Source organism: Felis catus, chromosome A1 (assembly GCF_018350175.1).
Source record: "Felis catus isolate Fca126 chromosome A1, F.catus_Fca126_mat1.0, whole genome shotgun sequence".
Lineage (NCBI taxonomy): Eukaryota > Metazoa > Chordata > Mammalia > Carnivora > Felidae > Felis > Felis catus.
In genome coordinates, this window is record NC_058368.1 from 176,041,818 (window position 1) to 176,069,357 (window position 27,540).

The window sequence follows — 27,540 nt, forward strand, 5'->3', positions numbered from 1 at the left end:
TAAAAAACATTAAAAAGAAGAAGAATGAAGTGAAACAGTGTGTAGAGGAGGGAAGCAGACACAGAGAAGTGGGGGGCACAAGAAAAGGGAACCGGGACCGGCCGGGGCTCGGAGGTATGGAGATCCACTTCGGAGCGGAAGAGCCCTCAACAGTTCCTTCCACAGCAACCTCATCATCTGGGTCCCAAGAAGTCACGTCGGGATGCTGGTGCCCTCCTTGTGGCAGAGAAGGCCACCAGAGGACTGTACTTCTGAAAGCATGAGAAAAGCATAGACGGCAGCGAGCCATCTCTCGGGCTGCCCTGAGCCTGCACGGCGAGGCTCCTGGCGGGCGGTGCGAAGGACCTCTGTCCGGTCAGGCCTGACTGACGTTCGTTCTCCAAACAGCTTCCACCGATTCTCTGCGGTCCTCATGTGGGGCTCCCGGCTCTCAAGCTCCTCATGCTGCTGGGTCTGCGGTGGCTGGGGAGATGTGTCTTCCTTCCAGGTCAGAAGCTGACCTAGGAATCCGGAGACCGGGGCAGCACTGAGTGGGAACAGAGGCAGGCATTCACAACTGCTGCGTTTTCCTCTGACTCCGGAGAGCCGACACCTTTGGGCGCCTTTTGGTGCCCTGGGATGACACGTGGAGATGAGGCCTCGGGGAGGTAATGAGGGGTGACATGAGGTCAAGGGGGGTGGGACCCTCATGACGGGACTGATGCCCTCATAAGAAGAGACACCAGAGAGCTCGTTCTCGCATTCTCTCTCCACCATGTGAGGACACAGCGAGAAGATGGCCATCGGCAAGCCAAGAACTGTGCTCTCGCTGGAGCCCAACCACACTGGCACCCTGAGCTCAGACCGCCAGTCTCCAGAGCTGTGAGAAACACATGTCTGTCGTTTAAGACCCTCAGTCTGTGGCATCTGCTCGTAGCAGCCCAGACTTCGTAAGACGGCCACACCCCTCGCTCTGGCCACCGGCCCTGAACTACTCCTCTCTTGCCAGTCTCCGGACATCACTCACTAGGTTCCAGGCACACCAACGTCTTTTAAGTTCACTGAACTAGCCAAACTGAATGCCAACCTCAGGGCCTTTGTACTTACCTGCTTCTGCCTGGAAGCAGCCTCTCCCGACCTTCACGTGGCGGTTTTTCATGCCATTTAAGTTTTCCGTGCCATTCAAGATGCGATCCCTGTTCAGGCAGGTTATCCCGAGCCACCCTCACTGACAGAGGCCCTCAGAAACTGTATCTTCTCATTATTTTCTTTGCCGCATGAGGCCAGCGAACTCGCCCATCTTATTCACCCGCAAAGCCCAGACAGCACCTGGCACGTCCAAGGCGCTCATCAGGTATCTACTGACTAAATGACAGACACAAGAGCCTGGCCTCCACTGGCTCGGACAGAGAGCCGAGCTGTTGGCGGTAAAGGGGAATGGGGTGACCCTGGCGGAGGGCACCACCGTTAGCTTAGCCTGTGTTCAAGAAGTTTCCCGGTCAGCGAGCCAGTTTAAGCAAGCCCTCCTAAGGAAACACGGCCAGTGAAGAAGTCAGCAAATGGAGCCCAAGGCTGGCCAAAAGACGGTCACACTCTAAAATATGCATGACCAGATTTTGCGCACCGTGCAAGTTTTATCTTTGACCGTACTTATGGAAACATTATTCAAGAACATCGTGAACACACAAAAATAAATCTTTAAAAATACCATTTGAATGACATACACATACGAATGAAAGATTTTTCTCCTTCCACTATAGCAGTCCATTAAGGCATTTTTAACAAGCAAATGTGATAAGTTACTGCACACAGTAACCTGCAAATAAAAACGTACCCAATTACGACCCACACAGCTGCCCCCAGAGGAAACCCACCCCAATCTCGCCATCCAGATGGAGCCCCTTGAACCAAGGGAGGAGAGGGAAGCTCGCCAACTCTGTTTCCTGCCTTCTGAGGATCTTGAGGGTGCCCAGAGCAACTGAACGTCACAGTTTCTACAACAACCCTATGAAGTACATAGTATTAACCACGGGCTTATGTTGAACAGACCGAAGCTCAGAGAGGCTAAGTCACCTGGCCTCGGTCACACAGCTAATCGCTTTCAAGGCTGAGATCTGAACCTCATGGCATCTTGCTCCAAAGCCCTCCTCACCCACCCAGATAGTATCTCCCACCTGCACATTCCACAGGTTAATTCTCCTTGCTCTACTTCATTTCCGCCATCAGCCAACATCAAGGGCCCCACACCTTCCTCTTTTCTGTCTCTCCTCAACACCAAACACATGCCAGGCCTACAGTGAACATCACACAGGTGACGATGGCGTACTCATGCTGTGCTCACGGATGTACTCCGCTCTGGCCAGCCTCTCTTTTCCTCTGCCTTCCCCTGGGGGCTGTTTTCTCCCCTTTTTCTCAATTACCAGCCCTCCTCCCATTGTTCTATGTGCCTAATTTATCTTGTTACCCATTTCTTTTGTTTGTAACCTTGCCCAAAAAACAAGAAGATTCTGAAAATATTCTTTGGCTTCCTTTTAGATTATAATCTTACCTTTGTTCCTTTCCATTTATTTCCTCTGAGGTCCCTCTTTTAGTTTTCTTTTACTTGTCTCTCTTCCTAGTTCTGACTTTTTCAAGGTTTTAAGATCTTAGAGAATAAATATATATATATATATATATATGTATTATATACACATACAAGGGTACTGAATTCCTTTGACCATCAAGCTAGCTAAACTCACTTTGATAAGCATCAAAATGAAAGCGTTATGCAATATGATCCATAACCCTGACTGTTCATTGGTAGGGATGGAGAAGTGGGTTATGACTTCCAGAACAATAATAAAATACAAAGGTCTGGGAATTTGAATACTCACGTCCAAATCTGGACTTGGACCCTTCCAGCTGTGTGTGCCTTGGACAAGAATCTCTGAGCTTGAGGTTTTCACCAGTAAAATGAGAATAAGAATTCTACCCTTCCCAAGGTTATAGAGAAGTTTTAGAGGAGTAATACGTCGGAAAGCACTTTCAACCTACAAATAATTCCAGCACAAAGCAGTATGGGATCAGGGCCTTGGGTGAACGATGAAATGTCACAAGAGTGGGAAGGATGCCTGCTAACCCTTCAGTTCACCCCTCTCCACCAATCTGGGCTTCCCCTCCCTAAGTACTAGTTCTTCTCATGAACTAGGAGGCATTTTGTCATCCGATAACCACATACACACACACGCACGCACGCAGGCGCACACACACACACACACACCAGACACACTAAATCTGCTGTGAGTCAGGGACTGTAGTAGGTGCTAAGGACTGAACACTGAACATGGCATGCTGCATCCCCTCCTTCAAGGAACTTATAATTCATTTTTGGGTGGGAGCAGCAGTAAGACACAGCAGACAATTTAAATAAATAAACAAGGTAATAACTGAGCAAAGGCCTTGGTTTATGGGAACAGCCTGCATTAAGGCCCTAAAGCAAGGAAGAGGTTGGCCTATTTGCAGTATAGAAAGAAAGTGCTGGAAGGGGATGAGCGAGGATGAGAGCGGTTCCCCTGAGGTCTTCGAAACCAGCAGGGCCAGACTTTACAGGGCCGCCCCGTCCATGGTCAGGAGTGTGAAACTGATTCTACGGAGGCCTTCAGAGTTAAGCAACTGAGTGGTACGATTTGGTTTGGGGTTTATTTTTGTTGGTTGGTTTGGTTTTTCTTCAATCTGGCTACAGTGCAGAGAATTTGGAGAGAGTGCTGGTGAGCAGAAGGAGAAGCAGAAGACCAGCTGGTCAATCCCACACTATACAAGACGGAGACGACCCGGATGGTAGCAATGGAGGGAGGTGAACAGAATCGTGTGTATTTTGCAATCGGAAATAAATCCGTGATAAATTCCATGTGGAAGCATGAAGGGAGGAGAAAATGACTCATTTTCATATCAAAGATGAATCGGGGCGGGGGGGGGGGTTGCTGGAGCAACCAGAAATGTGGTGATACCCCTGGTTGGGATGGAGGGGACGATGTGGGGAGGGACGCAGGGCAGGTGCAGAAGAGAACGGGAAAAGAGAGGCCTAGACTGCCATCACTTTCCCCACTTACTCCTCACGCGCGCAAGCTGGTTATCTTGCCAGCTGGTCCCCCATAAGCTTCTCAAAATCACCTGTTCCTTTTCCGCCTCTAATCTGCCACCCGACTTCTCAATGTGTTCCTTCCTCCGAGGTCTTCACCTCCAATCCATCTGCTGGGCCCACACTAGCCCCACACCCCCAGGACTTCTTGAAATACGGGGTAACGTGCTTGCCTCTATTGTTTAAAACTTTTTGCGTTGGGTTTTTTCTTACTTGCTGATGGAGAGGACACACCAGGCCCTCAGGGTCCAACACTGGTCAGTGCGCACCTATGAGTTCTCTCCTCCTCACACACCGTCCTGCCCAGCCACACCAAAGCATCCAGCTTACAACCCGTCTGTTCATGCTCTCCTGTTCCCTACCCACCCCCCCCCCCAACACACACTCAGAGAGAGAGCCACGTGAAGACATCACCAGGAAGCAGGCCATCGCCGGGAGCCCAACCACCCTGACACCTGATCGCAGGCTCCAGAACTACGAGAAATGAATGTCGGTTTGCAAGCCACCCAGCTGATGGTTCTGCTACAGCAGCCCCAGAGGACCAAGGCAGTCAGGCTCTAAAGTTTTCAAACAAAGTGAAAACCGTGAGGGGTCAAAATTGATCTTAAAGGTCCTGCATACCATAATATCATACACTAAAATACAGTATCCGTGTGATGTGTCCCGTGCAGTTAATTCTTATCCCCATGGAACTTTGAGAAGCACAAAGTTCCGCTAAAGGGGGGAATACACTGAGAGGTTATACGACAGTGTCTCTCACTCATTCAAACCGCTTGCTTTCAAACAATCATCAATCCCTAGTGGTGAGCACATGTAGGAAGGTGGGATGGGGGAAACAGAAGTGGACGGATGCTGCTCCACGGACTCCCGCTTGCCTAAGGGGGTTTACTTGATTTTTTATTTTAATATTTTGTCTCGGTGAAAAAAATGGTCAGCGTCACTTGCCAGCAGGGGCGAATGGGGGCCTTTTTATTTTCATGAGCAATTTATAGAAGTAATGATAAAGAAATAGTGTTTAGAACTTCATTACAAAATATAACGGTTTAAATATAGCAAACTTCCGTTCTCTTTTTCCTGACTTCGAAGGTATATAAACCCAAACTGCGCAACGTCGTCTACGTGAACTAACTGTTCCTCAGCCGTCGTGCAGCAAGCTGGCACAAATCTATCTTATCAATACGGATTCCAAGTAAATCTCCCAGAAGTTCCAGCTTACCATTATTTCTGGTACTTCTGGCACCGGCACTTGATAAAATCGGTTACTTTTGAAACCTCTGATGGCTCATCAGTTTCTTAAAGAGCAGATGAGCATCTTCTGTTCCCCCCACTTGCAAAGGGTTTTTATTTTTAAATGTACAAACACCAGCAAGAACTAGACCAATAACTTCCCCCCCCCCCATTTCTGTATCATCTATTTCCTTTTGATTGCCCTTGTAAACACATCTGACTTCATCATTTGTCCCCTGCGAACTATATCAGGGACGTTCTGGTAACCAAACACCACAAGAGGTAAAAGAATATTGGCCCCCGTTCGTTCAGCAAAACAGGATGGTCCAGGTTCTTGTTGCAAAATATCGGGTGATGAAATCATTCCTGAGGAATGACTAACTGGAGGAGAATATCATAGTTTCTCTTTGTCCTCAGAAAGATATTGTTTATTCATTGATTCAGAAGTCTGACAAAAATTCATCCAGATTATTACCTTGTAAGGCTCAGAGTCTGAGATCTTGCTTAGACAAGCAATTTTACTGTTATCATTAAAGTCAACAGCACTGCTGTCTCGTCTGCTGTGTCCAACTACGATCAAACATTTTCCTTTGTCAATTTTCTTCTCTTTACCATTTTGTGCAGGAAATGAAAACTTCTGAATTCTCAACTGGATGCAATGAAAGGGACAAAGACGGTGTCCTCTGTCTCCTTCTATACCTTCTCGAAAGATGGTGTAATACTCTAAGAAATGTAAAAAAAAAAAAAAAAAAAAAAAAAAAAGGACAAAACAAACAAACAAAAAATAGAAAGGCAATGCAGTAGTGATGGTTTATATCACTACTGCTTCATCCTGCTAGGTGGTGATTCCATCACTCTTCCACTTGCTTATTATTTTAGTGTTTTTAGCATCAAACAATGAGCAATAATTGATGGGTAATGATGAGATAATTCCTAGGATAATAAAATGGAAAATGTTTCAAGACATAAGAAAAAGAAGATCATGGGGAGCCTGGGTGGCTCAGTCGGTTGAGCATCCGACTTCGGCTCAGGTCATGGTCTCACAGTTCGTGAGTTCGAGCCCCGCATTGGGCTCCTTGCTGACAGCTCAGCACAGAACCTGGAGCCTACTTTGGATTCTGTGTCTCCCTCTCTCTCTCCTCCTCCCCTGCTCATGCTCTCTCTCTCTCTCTCAATCTCTCTCAAAAATAAATGTTAAAAAAATATATTAAAAAAAAGAAGATCAGGGCGCCTGGGTGGCGCAGTCGGTTAAGCGTCCGACTTCAGCCAGGTCACGATCTCGCGGTCCGTGAGTTCGAGCCCCGCGTCAGGCTCTGGGCTGATGGCTCGGAGCCTGGAGCCTGTTTCCGATTCTGTGTCTCCCTCTCTCTCTGCCCCTCCCCCGTTCATGCTCTGTCTCTCTCTGTCCCAAAAATAAATAAACGTTGACAAAAAAAAAAAATTTAAAAAAAAAAATAAAAAAAAAAAAAAGAAGATCACTAAGATCCCACGAAGTATCTTAGATTTATAAATGGTTCCAATGGTCCCATATGGTAAATTCAAGACAGAACGAGCTTTATTCTGTTTTTGTTAAAAAGTAAATGTCCTCTTTGATCTTTGGAAGATTTCTTTAAAAAGAACAAAAGTCACGAAACATCAACCTTTACAGACCGTTAGAACTGCTAAGGAAAAAAAAAAAAAACAACAACAACTCAGAAACCAAAACTGGGTCCAATGGACCCTGACTGTATACTGACCATTAAAATCACATTTATAGATTTGGTTGCTTCATGAAGACTTTCTCAATCTGGCCCGCTGGAAAACTGCCCCGCCAAAAGACGCTTTCTTCACCCACTTGAAATCCATCAGTTCTCAGACCAAAGTTGAAACTCAGCCAAGAAAGTTCCACAGTGCTTCAACACCATAGATGCTCACCCCTGGGTTCCTCCGCACTCCCCATGGAGACCACTCAGCCCCCCGCCCAGGACATTTTCCCCTGGACTTCATCTTGGCACGCAATGAGGAAACAAAAATGATGACCCAAGGAAAACAGAGAGGACTTCTGGAAGACTATTCAGGCTTCAAAGCACCAAGAAAACTCTGACCACAATCAGACACCCGATGTTTACTGCTTTATATTCTTTCCAGTAAATGAATTTATGGTGAGGGAGACAATGTTCCTATTCTTGTGGGGTTTTTAAAAATTCTTTTTTATCTTTTGTGTTTCCAATCAGTTCATGAATACACTAGACGGTTAATCTAGGACCAGAGGAAATGTCCAATTCACAAAAGTAGTATGTTCCAAAACTTTGGGAGTTGGTTGTTTTGGGAACTCAGGATATATTTTCCTTCAATAAATAACATTATAAATGATGGTGAGGTTTCCTAACCAGCCCCACAAAAGTCTTAATTCATAACGTTGTTGAAGCTCTGTGCTTTTCCAGTAAAAATTAGTAGAGAGCAATTTTGTCGGAAGAGTAGTAAACAAGCCCAAATATTGAAGACGTACTCTCCTTTATCCCGAATTCTATTTAACATAACAACCACTTCAAGGAAAGAAGACAAGAGGAAAGATGGAGACTTTCTACGGAGAGACTTCTGCTTGCAAGAATTTTGGAAGCTGATAGCAGCGGTCTGTTATTTTGTCTGCCCACATTTTCCTTCATATAGGCATGACTCAAAGAAGCCAGGAAGAGGGTAGATTGGGTAGCAAGATAGCAAAGGATGCAGAAGGAAAAGCAAAAAGTTTGAAAGAGATTTCCTTGATGAGGCTCAAGCGGTTTTTACGAGGAGATTGCCAAAATAGGTATTAGTTGATCTGTCAAGGAAATTGAGAAGAGGGCAGGGGACCCAATATTAGTGCCCCAGGCCCTGGAGTCAGGAAGAGTCCACTATGTGGTCAGACAGTTCCCTCTCCGACCAGAAGGTGGTGCCATCAGCCCAGACAGGCAGCCCCAAGGGGGCGGGGTGTGCAGTAGGAGGAGCTCTCCACGTGGAAGCCACGTTTTCCACTCAGGCTCTGGAACTCGCAAAAAGCCTGGACCAGACAGCGTGTACCAACCTACACATCACTGCCTCATCACCGAACAAGTGTTCCCACCCTCCACGGCCCCGCCTGCTTGCCCCTGAAAAGAACACCTCTGTCCTGCAGGCCTCAAAACCCACATCAAGATTCCAACTACTTACTTCCCATTCCTCTCTCCCACCTCCCCCTTCACCACGTCAGCACCGGACCCCTCCGTTTCCTAATTCCAAAGGGGAAGCTGGTCTAAGAGCATGCTGGAGTCTCATCCTTAAATGCCATCACAATGACAGAACAAGATCTTCCACATGGTGAGCACAGATTTGTCCCAAGGCCTTAACAACAGGGTCCCAGATGCCCTCGCCAGTTTTGTCTCCTACTTTAACTCTGAACTGAGAACCCCTATTCCTGATGCAAATCCCACAGTGGCTCCTCCATTCACTGACTCCCGCTGGTCCTCCCTCCTGTGATGCCCTCTCTTTTTTCCTTACCTCTACTTGTCAGTATCCTCTCCCGCCTTTCAAAGTCTAACCAAATATCCTCCCCCCCCCCCAAAACAAACCTACTAACTGTTTAACTGAATGTAACTGGTGAATCAGAGAGGAAAACATGGATCCTGGGCATCAACCACAGGAGGCCTGGGATGTCACTGTGCAGGCTGCCTCACTGCCCCCACTGCTGGTTGGGTCTTAAACTGAGGAGGGCCCAGACAGCCAGACTCTCTGCCAAAGCTTGGGACAACACCAGCCAGTCTGTCCTTGCTCCTCCCAAGTCCCAGTTCCCACGTAGGGTGGACTCAGGTCTAGAGAGACACCAAAGCCACAAACTCAGTGTGTGGTGCCGTGTCTGTTCTCAATTCATGTTAGCTTTATAATAATAAAATCATTACTGTCCCCTCCCCACCCCCACTCTCATCAGCCACAATCTGCCAAACTAGGCCAGAGTTCTAGAGCTAAAAAAAATGAAGGCGGGGGTGGTCACAACAAGGTCACCAGTCTGGTCTCCCCTCCCAGCTTTCACCCCAGGCCACAGGCCCGGGGTAGTTGTTCCAGCAAACTGCCTACTGGTTCCGCAGAATTTTCTCAGCTCCGATGAGACTGAATGGGATGGGCATTCTCCTCTGGATGTTTGGCCCTAGCCAAGTGGCCTGGAGATGAAACGTTTAAGAATGAGTACCTGTCCTTGCAACACCTGAAAATCTAACTACTACTTTTCACTTAGTTCTAAAGAGGCGGTTGGCTCAGGTGGGAGACAGGAATGTCCCCTGTGAAAGTGAAGCAAATGATTACTTAAATTATGCAGGTCCCCTGAGGGCAGCCCCAGGGCCCTGGGGCACAAGGCAGTGCCTAGCCAAAGGCAGTGGGGAGGCAGGAGCCTGGAGACCTGCCATCTGCCTCCCTACTGTTCCAGGTGCCCTGGGAGCCTTCTATCACGTAGACTCACAGTGTCTGCATCCAGCAAAGGTGGGCTTGCTCCTGCCCCCTGGACCTCTTCTGTTTCTGTTGCTCAAAGCACCAAGAGACCAGACGCCTTTTTAAATGCCAACACTGCTCATGTTCTCACCTACAAAAGAGGCTTCATGGAATGAAAAGCCTACCCAGGAAATTCGGGGGCTTCTGGAGTTCCTGAAGAGGCCGGAATGACACTGTCTGTTATGTTCTGTCTTTTAAGAATCTCCAGGAGAATGTTTTTCATAAATTAATAAAGGAAGCTAAGTTAACTATGCAAACAAAAGCAGGGTGGGAAATGCGAACCACCCATTTTAATGCACTTGGACCCCACCTCCTTCCACAAAAGATCTGAGGCTGCACAAAGTAATTGCTATTGGAATCATGGGCATAAGTGCTCGGTTTCTTGTCACGGCTGCAGACTCAAACCTTCAAAGTGACCATTTATTGGGGCTCTGAAAGTCGGGCGGGGATGGTGGACTGCCCACTCCGAAGGCGCCCTCCCCACCCCCTCCTCTCAGACTCCAGACTCAGGGCCGCTCGACGCGCCGGACAGCTGCGGCCAGCGACTGCCACCCAGGCCTCCCGCCTCCGCATTCCCTACGCCCGAGTGCAGGCGGGACCCTGGAAGGAAGCTCGGGAGGCCCTACGGCGGCCGCGAGACGACCTGGCCCCCGCGTCTCCGCACCCCCTCCCCCAACCGTGTCACATGGCGGCCCCAACGAGGCGCGCAGTGCGTCCCGCCGCGGAGACCCTGGGCCGCGTCGCCGCGGGCGGTGGGTGATGAAACCTCCCCGGCGCATTACCGCAGAGGGCGCGGGCGGGCAGCGGGGTGGGGGTGAGGGGTGGGAGCTGGTACCCGAGCTCACCTGTTCTCCGGGAGGCGGGTGGGGACGGCGGGGGAGGGGCGAGGGCGGGCCAACCCGGGTGAGTGCGTGCGGCGGGGCGCACGGCCGCGGCGCTCGGGTCCCCGCCCTCCCCCAGCCGCGCGAGCCCCCGGAGCTGCGCCGTCGGACTGACGGTGCCCAGAGCAGTTCCTGTCCCCGGCCCCGGCGCCGGGGAGACGTGAGCGTGCACACGTACACACACAGCGGGGGAAGAGGCGCTCCGAGCGGCGCCCAACTTTCTCCCAGCTTCCGCGGGCCGGGGGAGAAAGCAGCCGGGGCGATGTAGCCCCGGCCGCGCTTGCGGAGGAAGCTCCAACAAGAAAGAAGAGATGGAGAGAATTTCCCCGGGTTTGGTTTTGGGGGTTTGTTTTTGTTTTAACCATTTACATCGATGATTGGAGAGTAAAAGGAACCCGGACCAGGGCGGCGAGTAGCGCTTTGGGAAAATGGAAGAGTGTGTTTGGAGACGCGTAAAGTTGCCTTTCAAGCTCCGACCTCCGGGGCAAGCGATGCTCCGCGGAGGGCTGACTCAGGGCTGCCTGGGCCTCACAGCCACCCGCCTGGAAATGATGCAAGTCCAGTCGGTCACCTGGATCCCTGCAGCCCGGCCCGGAATCCGTCTGGATTGGGGGAGGGGCGAGGAACTGGCACCCTAGGTGTTGCACCGCCCACCAAATCGGAGCAAAAAGAAGGGGGGAAGATGGGCCAGCTGCTCAGGCCAAGTCCTGTATCTAGTGCTTCTGCTCCTATCTGAGTTTGAGAGTTGTGGTGGTGTTTTTTTTTTTTTTTTTTTTCTTAATGCAAAGCGTCACAAAGACAGGAATTCCCATATGTGCTCAGTTTGCCCCCAGCGTCACTGTGCCCAGGAGACTCCCAATCTGTCAAGGCTCGGGGTTGGGAAGCTCACTCAATTCCAAACGACAGAAAGGAAACTTTCCCAGCACTCTGCGGGTGTGATGCGAGCCAGGGAACGCTGTCCCAGCGCAGATCGTCGCCTCCCGCCCTTCTTTAGCTACAATCGGAGCTGGGATTCACTTTTATTTTTTTAAAGTGCCTTCGGCCATAGCTCTGGAGCATCAGCACACGCGCACGCATCTTCGGCCGCGCTCACACTCGTACACGCACGCAAACGCGTGGCCGCCGCCAGGTCGGCAACTTTGTCGGGCGCTCCCAGCGGCGCTCCGCTTCCTCCTGTAGTAGTTGGGCGCAGGCCCCGCCTCCCAGCCGTGTTGTCAAACGGGCCGGGGTCTCGGATTGGTCCAGCCGCTGGGACAACACCTGCTCGACTCCTTCATTCAAGTGACACCAGAGCTTCCAGGGATATTTGAGGCACCATCCCTGCCACTGCCGGGCACTCGCGGCGCCGCTAACGGCCTGGTCACATGCTCTCCAGAGAGCTACGGGAGGGCGCTGGGTAACCTCTATCCGAGCCGCGGCCGCGAGGAGGAGGGAAAAGGCGAGCAAGGAGGAAGAGTGGGAGGAGGAGGGGAAGCGGCCAAGGAGGAGGAAGAGGCGGAGGGGAGCACAAAGAATCCAGGTCTCCGGGAGGGAGGTTTATACCAAGAACCATGTGTGCCGAGCGGCTGGGCCAGTTCGTGACCCTGGCTTTGGTATTGGCCACCTTCGACCCGGTGCGGGGGACCGACGCCACCAACCCGCCGGAGGGTCCCCAAGACAGGGGCTCCCAGCAGAAAGGCCGCCTGTCCCTGCAGAACACAGGTAAGTGCGAGCGCCCCCGAGGCGGAGAGCTGCGGGGAGACAACACCGCGCACCCACGCAGCGCACCCCGGGCGCTTTGCTGGTTAGTGAGCGCCCACCTAGGGCAGCGCAAACTCTTGGGGTGGCGCGGGACATGCAAAGGAAAGCGCGAGGCGAGGCGAGACTCGGTCCGCGCCCGGCTCCGCGCGCCGGGAATCCGCACGTGCTGGCAGGGTGATGAAATGGCTGGGGCAGGACTTGTTGCTGTCCTCCCCGGGGTCGAGGGCAAAAGAGGCAGCATCTGACCAGGCCACTGCCGGCCCCAGAGTCTCCGTTCCGGCGAGAGCTCCCTGTTCCATCCGGGCCGCCCCTCGGGAGGCACCGAGGGTCCCCGGAGCCGGCCTGCGCCCCGCACCCGGGGAACTCTTCCGAGCCGGCTGGCCGCGACGGGACCACTCCCCACCCCACCCCCTCCTCAAAAGATGCCCGACACCCGAGAACTTTGTAGGCCAGACCGATTACATTGCGAACTTTCCCCTTGGGGGCAATGCTTTCCGGGGAGGGGTGAGGGGAGGTGGCTCAAAGCGTACCTCTGAGGTGCTGCCGCCTTCTCCCGCTCCAGGGCAGGTCAGCAGGCGAAGAAATGGTGACACGGCCCGAACTGTGCGCCGCCGCTGCTCAACCGGCTCTCAGCTCACCCGCATGCTGCCGAGCAGAGCCAGGCGTGCAGGGCACGGGGCTGGCCCTTTTCCCAGCTCCTGAGAGAGAAAGAAAATCTGCCTGCAGCTCCTTCGCTCGGCGCACCGCCCCCCCCCCCACCTTTATGTGGGGGTCTGAAACCCAGCTACAGCGTGCGTGCGCTCACCGCACGAGCAAGAATGCACGAGTGCCCATTAGGGACGCCCGCAGCGAGTGAATCGCCGCCCCGCGCGCTCCTGCCCGGCGCGCCGGGGCCGCGCGTGGGATCATCCGGGAGTCTCCCACCTCCACGCGCGAGCGCCCGCACCCCCCGCCGGCGCGGGGTTCACCCTAGGACCCGCGCCCACCCTTCCCCCTCTCCGGTGCTTTCCCTGAGAACTGAACGTGATTCTCGGTAGTTGGTGACCTCAACAAATACACGCCCCTCATTCTCTCGGTAGATTTAATCTGAATGCGGATTATCTACTCCGACCCCGCCCTTCTTCCAAAATATACTTTTCTGATGTAATTTTGTGGTTGGCTTAAATCAGTGAATTGGGTAGGGGGGAGGGACGGAAGAGAGGCTTTTACGTGCGGCAGCCTGACAGTTAACTCCCTCAGTCTCTCCTTTTGGAGAGATGAATTAGGGCCACGTTCTGCGAAGGAGGGCGGCAAACTCCCCGGTCGCGGGAATTCTAGGCGATTAAGTGATATCTCACACCGGATCTCTATTTAAAAGGAGCCTCTAACTGCGACGTTTGCGTTTCTGCAGGCTAGCCCCCATCTGACTCGATTCCTGAGCCTTCTCGCAACCGCAGCTTCCCTAGCCTGGTATTTTTAATGCTGATGGTTTGGAGGCGCTGCCTTAATAGGAATTTTGTTTTGATTTTTAGGTGTTGAATCATAAAGCTGAATTGAAACTGCTCTTTGGACGCTGGCATTTGGGGGTCAGGAAGGAAATGGCTGTGATTTAACAGCAGCAGCTTCAAGTTCCAAGTAGAGAAGGGTATTTCATTGATGAAGTACAGAAGGAAGAGAGCAAGCTAATCATTTAAAATCTTATTTTTGTGTGTGGGTTTAGGAAGCTGAAATACCTTCTGCTTTCAAACTAAGTATTTCCACAAATACTTTAAGAAGATGGAAAGGATGAAAAGTGGAGTGCTCAGACCTAACTTCTGATTGTGATTTTTGTAATGTAGGTTTGGCTAATTTTTTACAGATACAGTATTTACAAGTAGTGACATTTCCATAAGTAGATTAAATGATGAAATTTTCTTGCCCTGGCTTTTTAGATCCCAAAATAGTCATTTCTAACTTTATCTTCTTAAATTTTCTTTTAGTCATTACTAACTTTTCTTTCAGCCGACCTCTCTGCATTCCCCAGCACGGCTGAGAATTTTGTATACATTTGTATGTAATTCTCATTTTAGCGGAAATCCAGCACTGTTTGGTCAACGCTGGCGATGTGGGGTGTGGTGTGTTTGAATGTTTCGAGAACAACTCTTGTGAGATTCGAGGCTTACATGGGATTTGCATGACTTTTCTGCACAACGCTGGAAAATTTGATGCCCAGGTAAAAACCACATAGAGCACAAAATGTTTTAGGTTGGCATCACACGATTGAAATGTTCATTGGAAGGACTTGTGAACAGATTTCCGTGGCTGATCCTCGTGGTGTGTTTTAACGTTTGCAAGAGACATTCTTGGTGCACAGCAGGATGCCAGTCTCTCCCCAGTCCACTCATGGGACTCTTCTCTCCTGAACTGTCAGGGGGGGTGGCGAAACCCTTCTCCACTCTTAAGCTGTGTCTACACAGGCAGAGCGGGACGGAGAGCAAGTTGAACAATCATCTAAGTATTCTTAACAGAGAGCACAAAAGTCACAACAAATAATAAACATCTTGTAAGGGGACACACTATGTCTGGCCACCCAGAACTCGGTCTGCAAGGCCCATCACATTAGAAACAGGTTCGGGGAGGGAAGGGCAGCGACTCCAATTATACATTCCAAGACTTGTTCTCACCTTTTCAGAAAGAATAAACGGGACACGAACTTTGTAGAAACTCATCATCTCCAATGGGTGTGTGAGCAGGCAACATGGATAATTTGGAGCCTCCAGAATAACAGACTTATTCTTCCTAAGTAGCAGACCCTCCTCTCCTAACCTGAAAACACTGAATGAGCTCTAGTCTACAGAGTCCTCTAATAAGGCCTAATGCAATCCAGCTACCCCAGAATCCCCAGGGTAGGAAACAAAGCCTAATTGCTGCTCAGGGTAGGGCAAGAACCCAACAAGCCATCTTATGGTCCCAGTGCTGACAATCCAAATACATTTCAGGTGGCAGATGGCCTTGGGCTCACCTTCTTCACGTTCTCCCCAACCCGTATATGCACTCTGAAGCTCCCCCCCCCCCACCACCCCCGTTGCTCTCTCTCATCAACTTCCTCTCCCACTGCATTGGAGAGTGGGAGACAATGTTTGGATGAGGCCAACAGTTTAGGTGTGATTTATGAATGTCACCAGTCATCATCTACTGACATCCTGTAGAGAGCCTGACAAAGCAATGCCTGGGAACCAGAAAGGGATGCGACGGGCCTGGCAACCTACCCTACAGAGGATGTGGGGTGGCAGGAGGGGAAACAGAAGCCAGGGAAGGAAAGAGTAGAACGTTTGAACTCCTCGAGGCTCCCTAATAAAGGATCCCTTCTGGATTAACTGGAATTAGGAAACGTAATAGGAAATCCGGAGGAAAGATGTGTACCGAAGGGCAATCCCACAGGATGTTGGGGAAGAATACCCAAACAGATTGCCGCAGCCCTCAGACAAATTAATCTTCCTTTTTCTCTCAACCAACAGGAGTTATGTTCTCAAGTGCGGAGCATCCCTTTCAAGCTGGTTCTCAGCATGTAACTACTTCATAGACCGGCACACCCTAGCCTCCATCCTATTTGGCTCCCACTGGAAAGTCAGAGCAAAAGGGGCCTCAGGGAGGTAGCTCTTCAGTGATGAGCCACTGTCTGTAGCCATTTCAGTTGCTTCTAAAGGAAGAACTGAAATAAACGTGCTGGCTGGCTTCCCGCTTCCAACCTAACCCCATTTACTTTCTCAACTCAGTTACTTTCAGGCCTGGCTAAAAACAGAGGGGTGACCTCTCCAACGACAGCTTGTTTCTATAGTGACGGGGGAATGGGGATCCCTAGGTAGGCATCCCAGAATGCCTCCCTGCCCTGAGAGGTTGATAAGGGACCTAACGCCCCAGCTTGCCTCCACACCCCCAACAGCTGTCTCCTTTCTAGGATAAGAACAATCTAATGGGGTTGCCAGGAAAGAGAACTGTGGGCCAGATGTATGCCTGGCTGCCTTAGCCACTCAGAGGCAGGGAGTGTGGGGGAGGGGCTGTCAGTTGGGCAGTTCAGACTCCAGATGCTGCCAGGCAATGTGCCAGGCGGGCCTTTTAGAGGCAATAATCCTAACAGTTTAAAGGAGTCGAATCATTTTCAAAAAGGAAAAGAATGCTCCTCCTTAAAGGATAGGAGGAGACAAGGGTATGGGTTGGGGGCGGTGGGAGGCGCTGAGACAGGAAAAGGAGGCACAGATAGCACCCAATCTTGATGTCATTCGTGGAACAGGAGGAAAAGGCAGTGATGTGAGAGTGGGATGAGCAGACACCTTCTACTTGGGGAAAACTCTTGCTGGGAGCTCTGGATTTGCATCTGGCCAAACTCCCCTTGTGTTCCAGAAAGGTTACCGCCAAGCCGCCAACACTGAGCTGCCTTGAGGACAGATGGCCACGGCAGCCCCGGGACAAGGGAAACTAGGCGAGCAGCTGGGGAGGAAGGAGGCAGATTTGTTAAGTCTCCCGGTGACATCCTTCTTGGCCAAATGCCGGAGGTATCGTGTCACTCGAGACATACCTCCCGATGCAGCGTCAGCCCGTCACCTGCGTGGACGTCAGCGTGAGGCAGGGCCTTAAGGTTCAGTTGTCACAAAGACCCCGTGTAAGCCCAAGAAGGGCGGACGTCTAAGCTTATAACGAGGACTTGTCTTTTCTGCCCCACTCTGTCTTCTCTGTCCTCTCTGTTCCCAGGGCAAGTCATTTATCAAAGAGGCCTTGAAGTGCAAGGCCCATGCTCTGCGGCACAGATTCGGCTGCATAAGCCGGAAGTGCCCAGCCATTAAGGAAATGGTGTTCCAGTTACAACGGGAGTGCTACCTCAAACACGATCTGTGCTCTGCCGCCCAGGAGAACACCCGAGTCATGGTGGAGATGATTCACTTCAAGGACTTGCTGCTGCACGAGTGAGTGCCACCCCCATGGGGGCCATGGGGAGAAGGGGCCCCGCTCCACTGGCTGGTGTTAGAGGCGTTCCAAGGGGCTTGTTGCTGGAGGCCGAACTCCCGTCAGACGGGAAAGGTTGCGCTGTACCTCAGAAAGCCGCACTGACTCCCCTGGGAGTCCCTTTCCTGCTGGCCTTCAGGAAAAGCGAAAGAACTTTCCACCATTGGCTTCACAAGCATAAGCAACAGCAACAGAAAACATTTTACTAAGCACAAAATGTGTAAGATTCAGAAATACGGCTTCGCCTTCCCCTCAGCCCAGATCCCAACAGTTCTGAATACTCCAAGTGGCCATGAACGTGCCCCTGAGCACTCGTAACAGTTGTTGGCCGTTTACTGAGTGCCAGGCATTGTGCTCAGGTGTTCACACGCCCCTCTTCCTGGATCCTCACAGAAGCTCTGCGAGCTAGGCGTCATTCTCCTCTCCATTTTATAGATGAGAAAACGGACTCACTGAGGCGAAGGTCACACAGACAGTGAGAGGCAAAGTCAGGCAGTCCTGCTCCACAATCTTACATGCCAAAAGCTGACAGCAATAGCTTTTTTTTTTTTTTTCCCCTGCCTCCGTAGCCCTCTTTCCTCCAAAGGTCCATTTCACCTTCCCTAACACATGAATGCCCTCCCACAGGAAACTTTCACAAGACCAATGTCAAAAACTTACCAGCTAAACACCTTTAGGCCAGAGTGGGTAAATATGAGCTCACCTATTTAAAGACTTGCAATGTAGTAATAACCCCAGGACATCTTAGTCCTTAAAATATATGTATATATATATATATATACACACACACACACACACACACACATATCCCATCGATGGGATCCTAAACTTTGCAAAGTGATAAAGCACGTGGTACACAGTAGCTCCTGACATGAAGCATGGGCGGTGGCTTACGATGGCTCCTGCCTCAGCAACTTAGGGCACCGCTGGTCTCTATCTGCACAATTTTATGAAATCTCGCTCCTTCGTTGGTGCCATGGCCTTCCCCAAGCCATGTCACTAAGCAGACTGCTCCCCACCCGACCCACACCACTTGGGTCACAGAGGCCAACCATCACCCGTCACTTTCCATCAGGGTATGAGGCTGTAGGTATCTTGCAACACCCTGCTGCGAATTATAAGATTCGCCGTGAATCTCTGCAGGCAGCTCTTGCCAGGAGCAAAAGGAAGCTGCCTTTTCCTTAGTCACACTAACATCCACTAAAATATCTATCATTCTTCCAAATACCCGTAAGGAAACAAAGCAACAGCAGCTTCCACAACAATAACAATAATGATAATAGCTATCATTTTGTGAGTGGGCCAGGCCCCTGGCCAGGGAATTTACCTGGACTGTCTCATGCACCTTTCCCAACAGGGCTGGAAGATAGAGATTACTATCCCCATTTAATAGAGGAGGAAAGGGAAACTAAGAGATTAAAGATCCTGCTCTGAGGTTTGATCCCTACTTGCCAGCTTGGGAACTGACAATATATATGACTAAAGCTGATTATCAGGAATAGACATCAAACCTCCTTGCTCCTGACCTTCTCTGTCCCCATTAGACCTGCTAAAGGCTCACTGGCCCCCAGATGTAGCAGAGGTTTCTCCCTTTTCCCAAATACACCCCATTTCACAAAGAGAGCACTGTGAAATTCCCTTCCTTCGAGTTGCCTCTGGAAGAGGCAAATGTCCCATGGCTGAGAGAGTCCTGAAGCTCCTTTGTCCTCAGTCCACTGTCATCCACTATAGATAGTTTGGCCTCAAGAATGGATGATGCGCACTAGTTTATAAGTCAATAATGCATTCCTGGAGTGCAAGGAGACTTTGCCTTTTTCAAGATTGGAGAAAAATCTTCTTTGGGAAAACTGAAGGTTTCGGAGGGGGTTTTTGTTTGTTTTTTGGTGTTTTGTTTTGTTTTGTTTTTTGTTCCCCCCTAGAATTTAAGAAGGAGGAAAGCCCTGTGGCTTTATTGGTGCCTCCTCCATGGAAATATAGCCTATGGGGGCATGAGATTTTTACTTCCGAAGGACTCCTTGGACATTTAGAATGAACATATAGCCCCCCACCCCAGCCCACTCTGGGAATGCAGGTGGCTCACCCTGTGAGCCCGGGCCTCTTTTGAGAACACTCACTGTGCCTGCACACAAGTCCTCTTCCCTCTTGCTAAGCCAGGACCTCCAAAAGTGGGTCTCACCTAACCCCAACTCCCCACAGAACCCCCCCCCCCGCCCCACTACCTGCCCTTCTGAAGCCATGACTATGCACTGCATCAACTTGAACTTCAGGCTGAATTGACTGAGTTGTGCTTTAACTATCTTAACCGATTTGGGCACAAAGGATCCTGTCAGTCCCCAATTATCAAGAAGACCATTTAAGAACGTGTGGCATTGGTCACAGATAACAAAATGAGAACTGAATTTGCTTTTCATTTTAGTGAAGAGGAAATCACAGTCACTCCAGAATCCACATCACCCCCATTCCTCAACCCAACCCCCATCCACCCCAAAACACTCATGTTTGGTTGAAGCGGCTCCCTTCAAGCTCTCTGCTTCCCTCTGTTCCTCTCACCCCTTCCCGCCCCACTTTCTCCATATCAACTGCCTTGGCTACCACACGCCCTGTCACTGGGTGCTGGCAGCCTCCGGGCACATCCCCCTCCAAGTATTTTTTAAAATCCTTTAGCCTTGCTGACACCCAGTTCAGAAAGCTGGGCTTTGTCATTAGACACGGGCTGAGTTTGCAGCCTGAGAAGGCACCACGCCAGCTCGAAACACGGCTTAGATTAACACACACCCCTCCCCATGGCTCACAGCTTTCTCCTCGGGAGAGGGTGCCAAGGGCAGGAGAGAGTGTGGGCTAGTCCAGCCTTCTCGGATCCGCCTTGGGGTTCTGAGAGCTCATCTGGCAGGCAGACTGCCCTGGCAAAGGAGGCCAGGAGGCAGCCTATACATCCCCAAGAGAGCCCTCCCCTTACCCTGGGGCAAGAGAACTCGGAGAGCGCGGGGCTAGTCCCAAAAGAGAGAGAGTCTCAGCCCCTACAATTTGCTCATCCAGCCCCAGAGGGTGGCAGGTGCAATCAGGTGCTAAAATCCTGATGCTGTGGTAGCAGATACATTCCATGACCTTGAGCTCCCTCAGGCAATCAGTTGCTAGTTGTCAAAAGATGGAAGGAAACAAACATGCACTGAACATTTCTTCTGTGTTGCCCCCTCCCCTCCTCTGTTAGCCCGAGGAGTGTTATCGCTGTCCTTGTCACTCTTAGGGGCCTGCCTTAGAGAGTTTAAGCACCCTGTCCATCAGCCATGCACAGACTCTCTGACTCCAAAGGCATCAAGTAGGCCTTAAAAGGCAGCTTGATCTCTATCAGCCAGAACATTCCTCTTCTCTGCTCTCAGCCCAGCTCTAGGCCTTCCCAGCCCAGAAGCTTCCAAAAACTACTTTCTCCTCTCCCCCCATCGCCCCCCCCCACCAGCCATCTCCATTTTTACATCTATGACATGAGGACAGTTCAATCAACTACAACTTGAGGACTAATTCATAAAAATGGCAGTAAACTACTTCACAAGTCCTAAAACACAATCTGCTCTTCGTGCCTAGCAGCAACTGTCAGCTTGCAAAGAAAAGATGATGTGAGCTAAAATGCAGCCACCCAGGTGGCCCAGGCTCACAGAGGGGAAAAAAGTCTTGCCCCTTCTTATAAATGATCTCCCGTTCCAGAGTGATTTTCCTGCCCCGGATGATGGCCCAGAGCTGCACAATGCTCATGGTCAGATATACCCAGAAATACTGCTAGCCAGGGACTGCTTGAGAATGCTAGTTAGCCACATGAAACACTCCATACCCGCCTCGGGGATTCTAAAAGGCCAGTGAGATGTAAGAAAGGTTCAGTGAGTGGGCCATGAGAGCCCATTGCTGGGGCCGCCTCTTACCAGATAAGCCCATAAAAGCAGACACACCGTGTCCGCCTTCGGCACACAACTCCCACCCCATGTTGGCATGATGCGGCCGTTCTTCCTCCAGCACTTTTCCTAAAGAACAACCCAGGGCAGCTGGATGGCCTGAGCAATGCTCTCCCCTCCAGAACCGGGTGTGTTTATCTCACAGGCGGCTGGCGCTCATTCCAACACACAGGCACCTTGCAGCCAGCCCTCACCTCGAGTTCCAGGCAAGCCGAGGTGGGAAGAGTAGAGATGCTTGGATAGCCACTCCCCTTCCTCAACCTTTACTACCAGGAAAGGGAAGATCCCAGGGTGGCCGTCTGCCTCCCACCCTTCTCCACCGATCTCAGACTCTTCCAGGTACAGATGGAATTGCATCCAGCACCTTCCAAAAACACCCTTCTTCATCATGAGCCTAAACCAGGGGCAGACACAGACATGGGAGATTGGCTTCTTGGGAGTCTCACTTAAGGCTTAAGGCTTACCCAGGAGAGTGGCACCAAGTGCAAAGCCAGCCGGCCCCACCTGACACCATGCTGCAAGAGGGCGATGGGGAGCTCCCCAGCCCCAATTTTGATGGCTTCTCCTCCCCTGCCAAAAAAGAGTCCTCGGTTTGGTATTTCAGACCCTTCACCATTTGCCTAAGTATTATTCCACTGGCCCCCAAGACACTTCACTGCTCCTCCTGCTAAAAAGCAGACCCTAAGCATGACCTGTGCTCCTTTTCAACATTCACACAGCCGCCCTACCTGGCATTCTCACCCACCTTCCCCAGAGGCTCTTCCTTTTATTGTATGCACCTGTAAATTGCCACTGGCCCTTTTCCTGATGGTAGGCCCCGTCACCAGCCTCTCTCTCTCTCCAATGCCTGGCGTGGAGCCTGGTACGTAATGGCTACCTAGTAAATGGTAGTTGGAGGCCAGCACTCCAGAGGATATGTATAAAAGCTGGAGGCCATTCCAGAAAGCATTTTCACCAAATGAAACCCAAGCGAGGCATTGGCTGTATCTCTCTTGCCTGTGTCACCGCTGCCCTCTGTGGCCCATTCGGGACTGGTTCCATTCTCGGTCTCTCTCTCTCTCTCTCTCTCTCTCTCTCTCTCTCTCCTGCTTTCAATCTCTAGACCCTACGTGGACCTGGTGAACCTACTGCTGACCTGTGGGGAGGAGGTGAAGGAGGCCATCACCCACAGCGTTCAGGCTCAGTGTGAGCAGAACTGGGGAAGCCTGTGCTCCATCTTGAGTTTCTGCACCTCAGCCATCCAGAGGCCTCCCACGGTGCCCCCTGAGCGCCAGCTCCAGGTGGACAGAGCCAAGCTCTCTAGGGCCCACCACGGAGACACAGGTCACCACCTCTCGGAAGCCAGTAGTCGGGAGACGGGCCGAGGTGTCAAGGGTGAGCGGGGTAGCAAAAGCCACCCAAACGCTCATGCCCGGGGCAGAGCAGCCGGCCACGGGGGCCAGGGAACTTCTGGAAGCAGCGAGTGGGAGGAGGAACAGTCTGAATACTCCGATATCCGGAGGTGAAACGAAAGGCTTGGCCGGGAAATCTTTCCTCCATGCCGTCCATTTTCTTCTCTATGGACATTCCAGAACATTTGCCATTAAAGAGGGGGGATGTCACACGCAGGATTTGGTGGGGATTGCGGACTTGATGAAGGCGTGTGCTAGCGGAACGAACAGGTGAGGCGGAGACGGCCTGGGCAGCGGCGAGGTCTCGGCTGTGCCCGGTGGGTTCCACACTTGCACATCCTGAAGTGAGCGTGCCTCGCAGCCTCCTTGCAACTTTGTCTTCTTTCCAACCGTGGAGCCACTGGGCAGCGGCCTGCGGTTTGCTCTGCTGTGGGGGAGGTGGGCCAGGGAAGGGCAGGGGTCGGCAGGCCCCCCAGCTAGACCTCGCACTTGGTGCTGGGCCCCGGCCCGCATCTTCCGGTGCTGTCTTGGCAGAGGGCGGCTGGATTCGGATGCAGGGGTGAATGTAAAAATCGAGCTGGGAGTCAGAAGGGTGGAGAGGAGACAGGGCCGTGTGGGTGCTTGGTGCCGAACGGAAGTTCCGTTTCTTGCATGGGACCTTGAGGTTTAGAGCTGCTTGGGACGGGGAGGGCAAGGGTTCTACGTGTAAGTTCTGAGCCATTGTTCTGTCTGGGGGACCATGTCCGAGGGAGTGGCCCCTGTGTGTTTGTATATTAACCACTGCTTCAAATCTCTATTTCACTTTTTTATTTATCCAGTTACATCTACATACCTGTCGTCTAAATAAATGGCTTTCAAACAAAGCAACTGGGTCATTAAAACCAGCTCAAAGGAAAAAGAAATACAGCCCATCTTTGGGGGCTGCGTTTTTTTTTTTTTTTCTTTTGAGTGATATTTTAAAAGGAATCAAAGAACGGTGTACCTGTACATCTAACTGCCTGGCGTGGGCTTCTAGCCACTTAGGGCAGACCACACACCCGGAGGAAAATGCACACACGAGGAGTACCTTTGGCAGGTTTTCTTTACCATTTTGTTACCTCTCCTTGACCCTCAGCCCAGATCGATAAAGCCCTGTACCCGATGCCATGAGGCCAAGTTGGAAACGTGGCTTCTGGGTTTAGAGCATGGAAAGGTGGAGAAGAGAACCAGAGACTGTGATTTCCCGCGAGCAATGCTGAGCTTTTTTACATAAATGGAGGAGACCGCCAGGAAGCACTGAGAGACAGGATTTTCCAGACCCGGACTGGAAATTTAGCAACGAAGAAAAGAGTCCGAGTGGACAAAAGAAAGACAGAGCGGAGGGACAGAAGTAAAATTCTAAGGCAAGGAGGGAGAGGATTATAATAGAGGGTCAGCGCTGGGGTTCTTGTGATCGTTCAAAATGTTCCATAGATAGGCCCTTTCTTTCCCACTGGGTTATCACATTAAAGCTTATCCTTTCTTGCAGCCAGTACTCAAATAGAAGGCCAGTATTACAAAGAATAGACGGGTGTTCTGGGCCAGCTCCTTCTAGAGCAACGGTCAGCAAACTCTTTCTGTAAAAGTCCAGATAGTAAGTACACTATTTTCAGTTTGGTGGGTCATGTGGTTTCTGTCCCAAAGACTCAACTCTGCCATTATAGCATGAAAGCAGGCATACAGAGACAACACATAACAAAAGGGGTTTGGCTCCACTCCGGTAAAATTACATTTAACAGGTGCCCAACCGGATTTGGCTCTTGGGCCTGAGTGTTCTGACCCCCGTTCTAGTGAGTTGGCAAAAAAGGAAGCATCCTCCATTTATATCAGCTTATAGCTCTCCCTCAAAGCAACCTGAGGCCAGAGATAGAGAAGCTAAATTTATCTGCTCTAACATAACTTGTTCCAGGGAATGCCCTGACCCCAACCCAGCTAGTATGTATATACCCCAAATCCAATCTCCTTTGGTTGCAGCCTCCGGCTGGAAGGTCATCTCCCCGAATCTTTCATGTGCACGGTGGAAAGAAACCATTTGGGTATGGGGGGGGGGGGGGTGGGGGAAGGTGACAAAATGCTGGGAGAAGCACCTAGAAAGAGCTAGAGCTGTAGGAAGCAGAAAAGATGGTGCACTGAAGCCAGCTCTGCCTGCGGGGGGAGGAGGAGCGATGTGTCAGGCTCTGCCATGGGAACCGAGCGTAAACCATGGCTGTCTCATGCCATGGGCCACTGCAGCACGTTGACTGTTTCACTTACATCACTCAAAGGCTGAAACAATAACATTCTCCCGCGTTGCTGGGTCAGCTGTTCGTTTGTTCGTCGGCTCCTGGGCTGGATGTGTGAAAGGCATCGCTTTTATATTTTCCTCAGTGTAAATGTTTTATGTGTTCGCCTACTGATGTCCTGTTTGTTGCTTCCATTGTAAATATTTGTCATTTGTATTTATTATCTCCGTGTTTTCCCCCCAGGCATCAAATTGCTTATTATGTCCATTTAAACCCCTTCACTGATCTCGGTTGTATATTTTTCATTGCCACTGGTTTGTTTCTTCTCAGAAGTCAGGTAGATCTCCTTTGGTTCTGGTTCGTAATGTTTCGAGGCATACGGTAGTATTTATTGCTGAGGTTCTTTTGCTCGAAACTGAGTAAAGTCCAAATTCCTGTAAGGGTTGACAGAGGCATTTGTACAATCTAAAATGTAAGCAAAGAAGTCATTAAAAATAGACACTCAGCTTGGGCTTCATACTTCATACAAATTTACTCATGAGCCTTCCTTTAAGGAAGGATGTGGATTTCCAAATAAAGATACGGTGTTTATTTTGAGCTTTGCATCTTAACAAGATGATCTGAACACCTCTCCTTTGTATCAATAAATAGCCCTGTTATTCTCAAAGGAGAGGACCACCCTAGTACCATGAAATGCTGACACCTGACACCAAATAAATAGAAAACACCAGCCCAGAGCTGTAGTCATACTTAGACACACACACAAAGAGAGAAACTTAAGCGTGAACCAAGCAAAAGGCTTTTCTAGAACAACATGGAAAAACAATGCTACCAGGGCCCATTTCCTACGGAAGAACAACCTCATCTGATCTCAGAATTGGCACCACGTGAGCTTGCTAAGTCATAACGTCTATCTCTGTTACGGATTTAGGCAGCAGGACCTGTACACTGTCACATGGCATTATTTTTCTCCAATCGTGAATAAAGATTTGAAATCAATGGCTTTCCCTTGAGTAAGTGTTCCTGTCTGAGAGCGCTTTGGACATCCAGTGTGTGGGGGGAAGGCTGTGAGCAAGTGAGCCTTTGAGTCCGTTTAAAATGCTGGGTGTTCCGTTTACGGGGCGGGGGGGGGGGGGGGGGGGGACCAGGTGAAGATGACCAGCCTGGGCTTCTCCTCCATTAGAGGCACTCTGTCCAATCCGCTGCCTGAGTCGCCAAGACAAAGAGGAAGATGCACTCCGTGCAGCCTGCCTAGAGGCGCCAGTCCCTCTGGTCTCACCTGTGCATCTCCCCTGTGGCCTGGCCACCCTTTCTTTCACACTGAGCTTGCGGCAAGTGCCACCAGCGGGACAGCTCAGCGGCCTGGCACCAGCAGGGAAGCTCACTGCCGCCTCACCACAGCAGAGCAGAGCTTGGAGTTCCTGGTTCCCCCCAGGGTACACGCCACTGGTGTGCCGACCACGTGCCGGGCGCCATTTTGCATCTGTTACCTCCTCCGGACTCCGTCCTACAAGTAGTGGGTATCACCCCCATTTTACAGGCGCAGGAACTGAGCTGGGGGAAGGTCAGCTGGTCCCAAGCCCCACCATGTGGCTAGTGAGGGGGGGGGGGGCCTGCACCCAAACCCAGATCTGTGACTCTAAGCCCACCTGCTTTCCCCTTCTTCGGGCTTAGAACCTCCACATTTGATTTCTTCTTAATTTAAACCAATCACTAGTATGCCCATTTCACACAAGGCTTAGAGAAAGAATAATTATACTCTTATATTTATAGCACCTCTGAGGAGCTCTGCTGTAGAACGGAAAGGAAAATTGTTGCCCTCACCTTTCCTCTCGGCAAAGACTCAAATTTTGGTTCAGATAAGGGAGAGCAGGAGAATCGTGGAGTCTCATCACTTTTCTGTGCACATAGGTAGTTTTTTTTTTAAGGCTCTCTCGGGCGCGGCTGAGGGGAGCTTTGGGGAGCGGCTGGCTTTTCTGAATATGCAGCTAGAACTCTCTCCACTAAACCCACCCAATCACCAGCTCCATCTGAGAAGCCAGGCTCCCCGGAAATCCTCACCACCCTCCTCGTGACACCTGCAGTTTCTATTGTGTGCCCCCCCACGCACTTTATGGGCATTATTTCTGAACCCCATTTTGCGCATGGAGAAACTGAGGCTCAAAGGCATCTTAATATGCCTGGAGCTCGTCACAAGGCCAGCGAGCTCTAGACTCGGCGTGCCAACCCACCGAGGGCTCGCTCTGCTCAGTCTTACTCCCGATTTCTCACCCCGGGTGTGAAAACGTGGGTGAAATACACCGTGTTCAAAAATGGCAGCTGGCTCCCCGCCCCCCCCCCCCCCCAGCCCTCGGGACTGCTCCCATCCATCAGTTCAGGAATTATTAGACTGTGGGAGGAAGAAGGCAGAAGGGCTTCCAAGTATGCTGGTATTTAAGCAAAGTTTCCAAAGGAAGCTGGAGCTTGCGCGCCCCAAAATCTGGAGACAGAAATCTGAATTTGTTCTAAAGTCAACACAAAAGAGAGCCCCCTGCCGAGGAAGGGACAAGCCTTGGCCAGAGAACAGGTTTCATGTGAAATTATTTTTTGTGG

General features: G+C 50.9%; 2 protein-coding genes and 1 long non-coding RNA gene across 3 annotated transcripts in view; 1 reads left to right on the forward strand and 2 right to left on the reverse strand.

Annotated features, from left to right (window-relative positions):
- Positions 1 to 14,463, reverse strand: part of LOC123379527 — a 261,601-nt gene extending 247,138 nt beyond the window's left edge. The window contains exon 1 of the mRNA XM_045035354.1: positions 12,948 to 14,463. The gene's annotated coding sequence lies outside the window, so the exon portion shown is untranslated. The remainder of the gene's footprint in view (positions 1 to 12,947) is intronic.
- STC2 (stanniocalcin 2) lies at positions 10,804 to 25,947 on the forward strand. Its single transcript, XM_003981258.5, has 4 exons — positions 10,804 to 12,378; positions 14,466 to 14,608; positions 17,125 to 17,336; positions 22,420 to 25,947. The coding sequence occupies exons 1-4, from the start codon at positions 12,228 to 12,230 to the stop codon at positions 22,820 to 22,822; spliced, it is 909 nt and encodes a 302-aa protein (XP_003981307.2). The 5' UTR covers positions 10,804 to 12,227; the 3' UTR covers positions 22,823 to 25,947.
- Positions 23,501 to 27,228, reverse strand: LOC123379531. The gene is made up of 2 exons (XR_006584078.1): positions 26,228 to 27,228; positions 23,501 to 25,413 (listed from the first exon to the last, which is right to left on the reverse strand). It is a non-coding gene; the product is annotated as an uncharacterized LOC123379531 (long non-coding RNA).
- Positions 27,229 to 27,540: the final 312 nt, after the last annotated feature.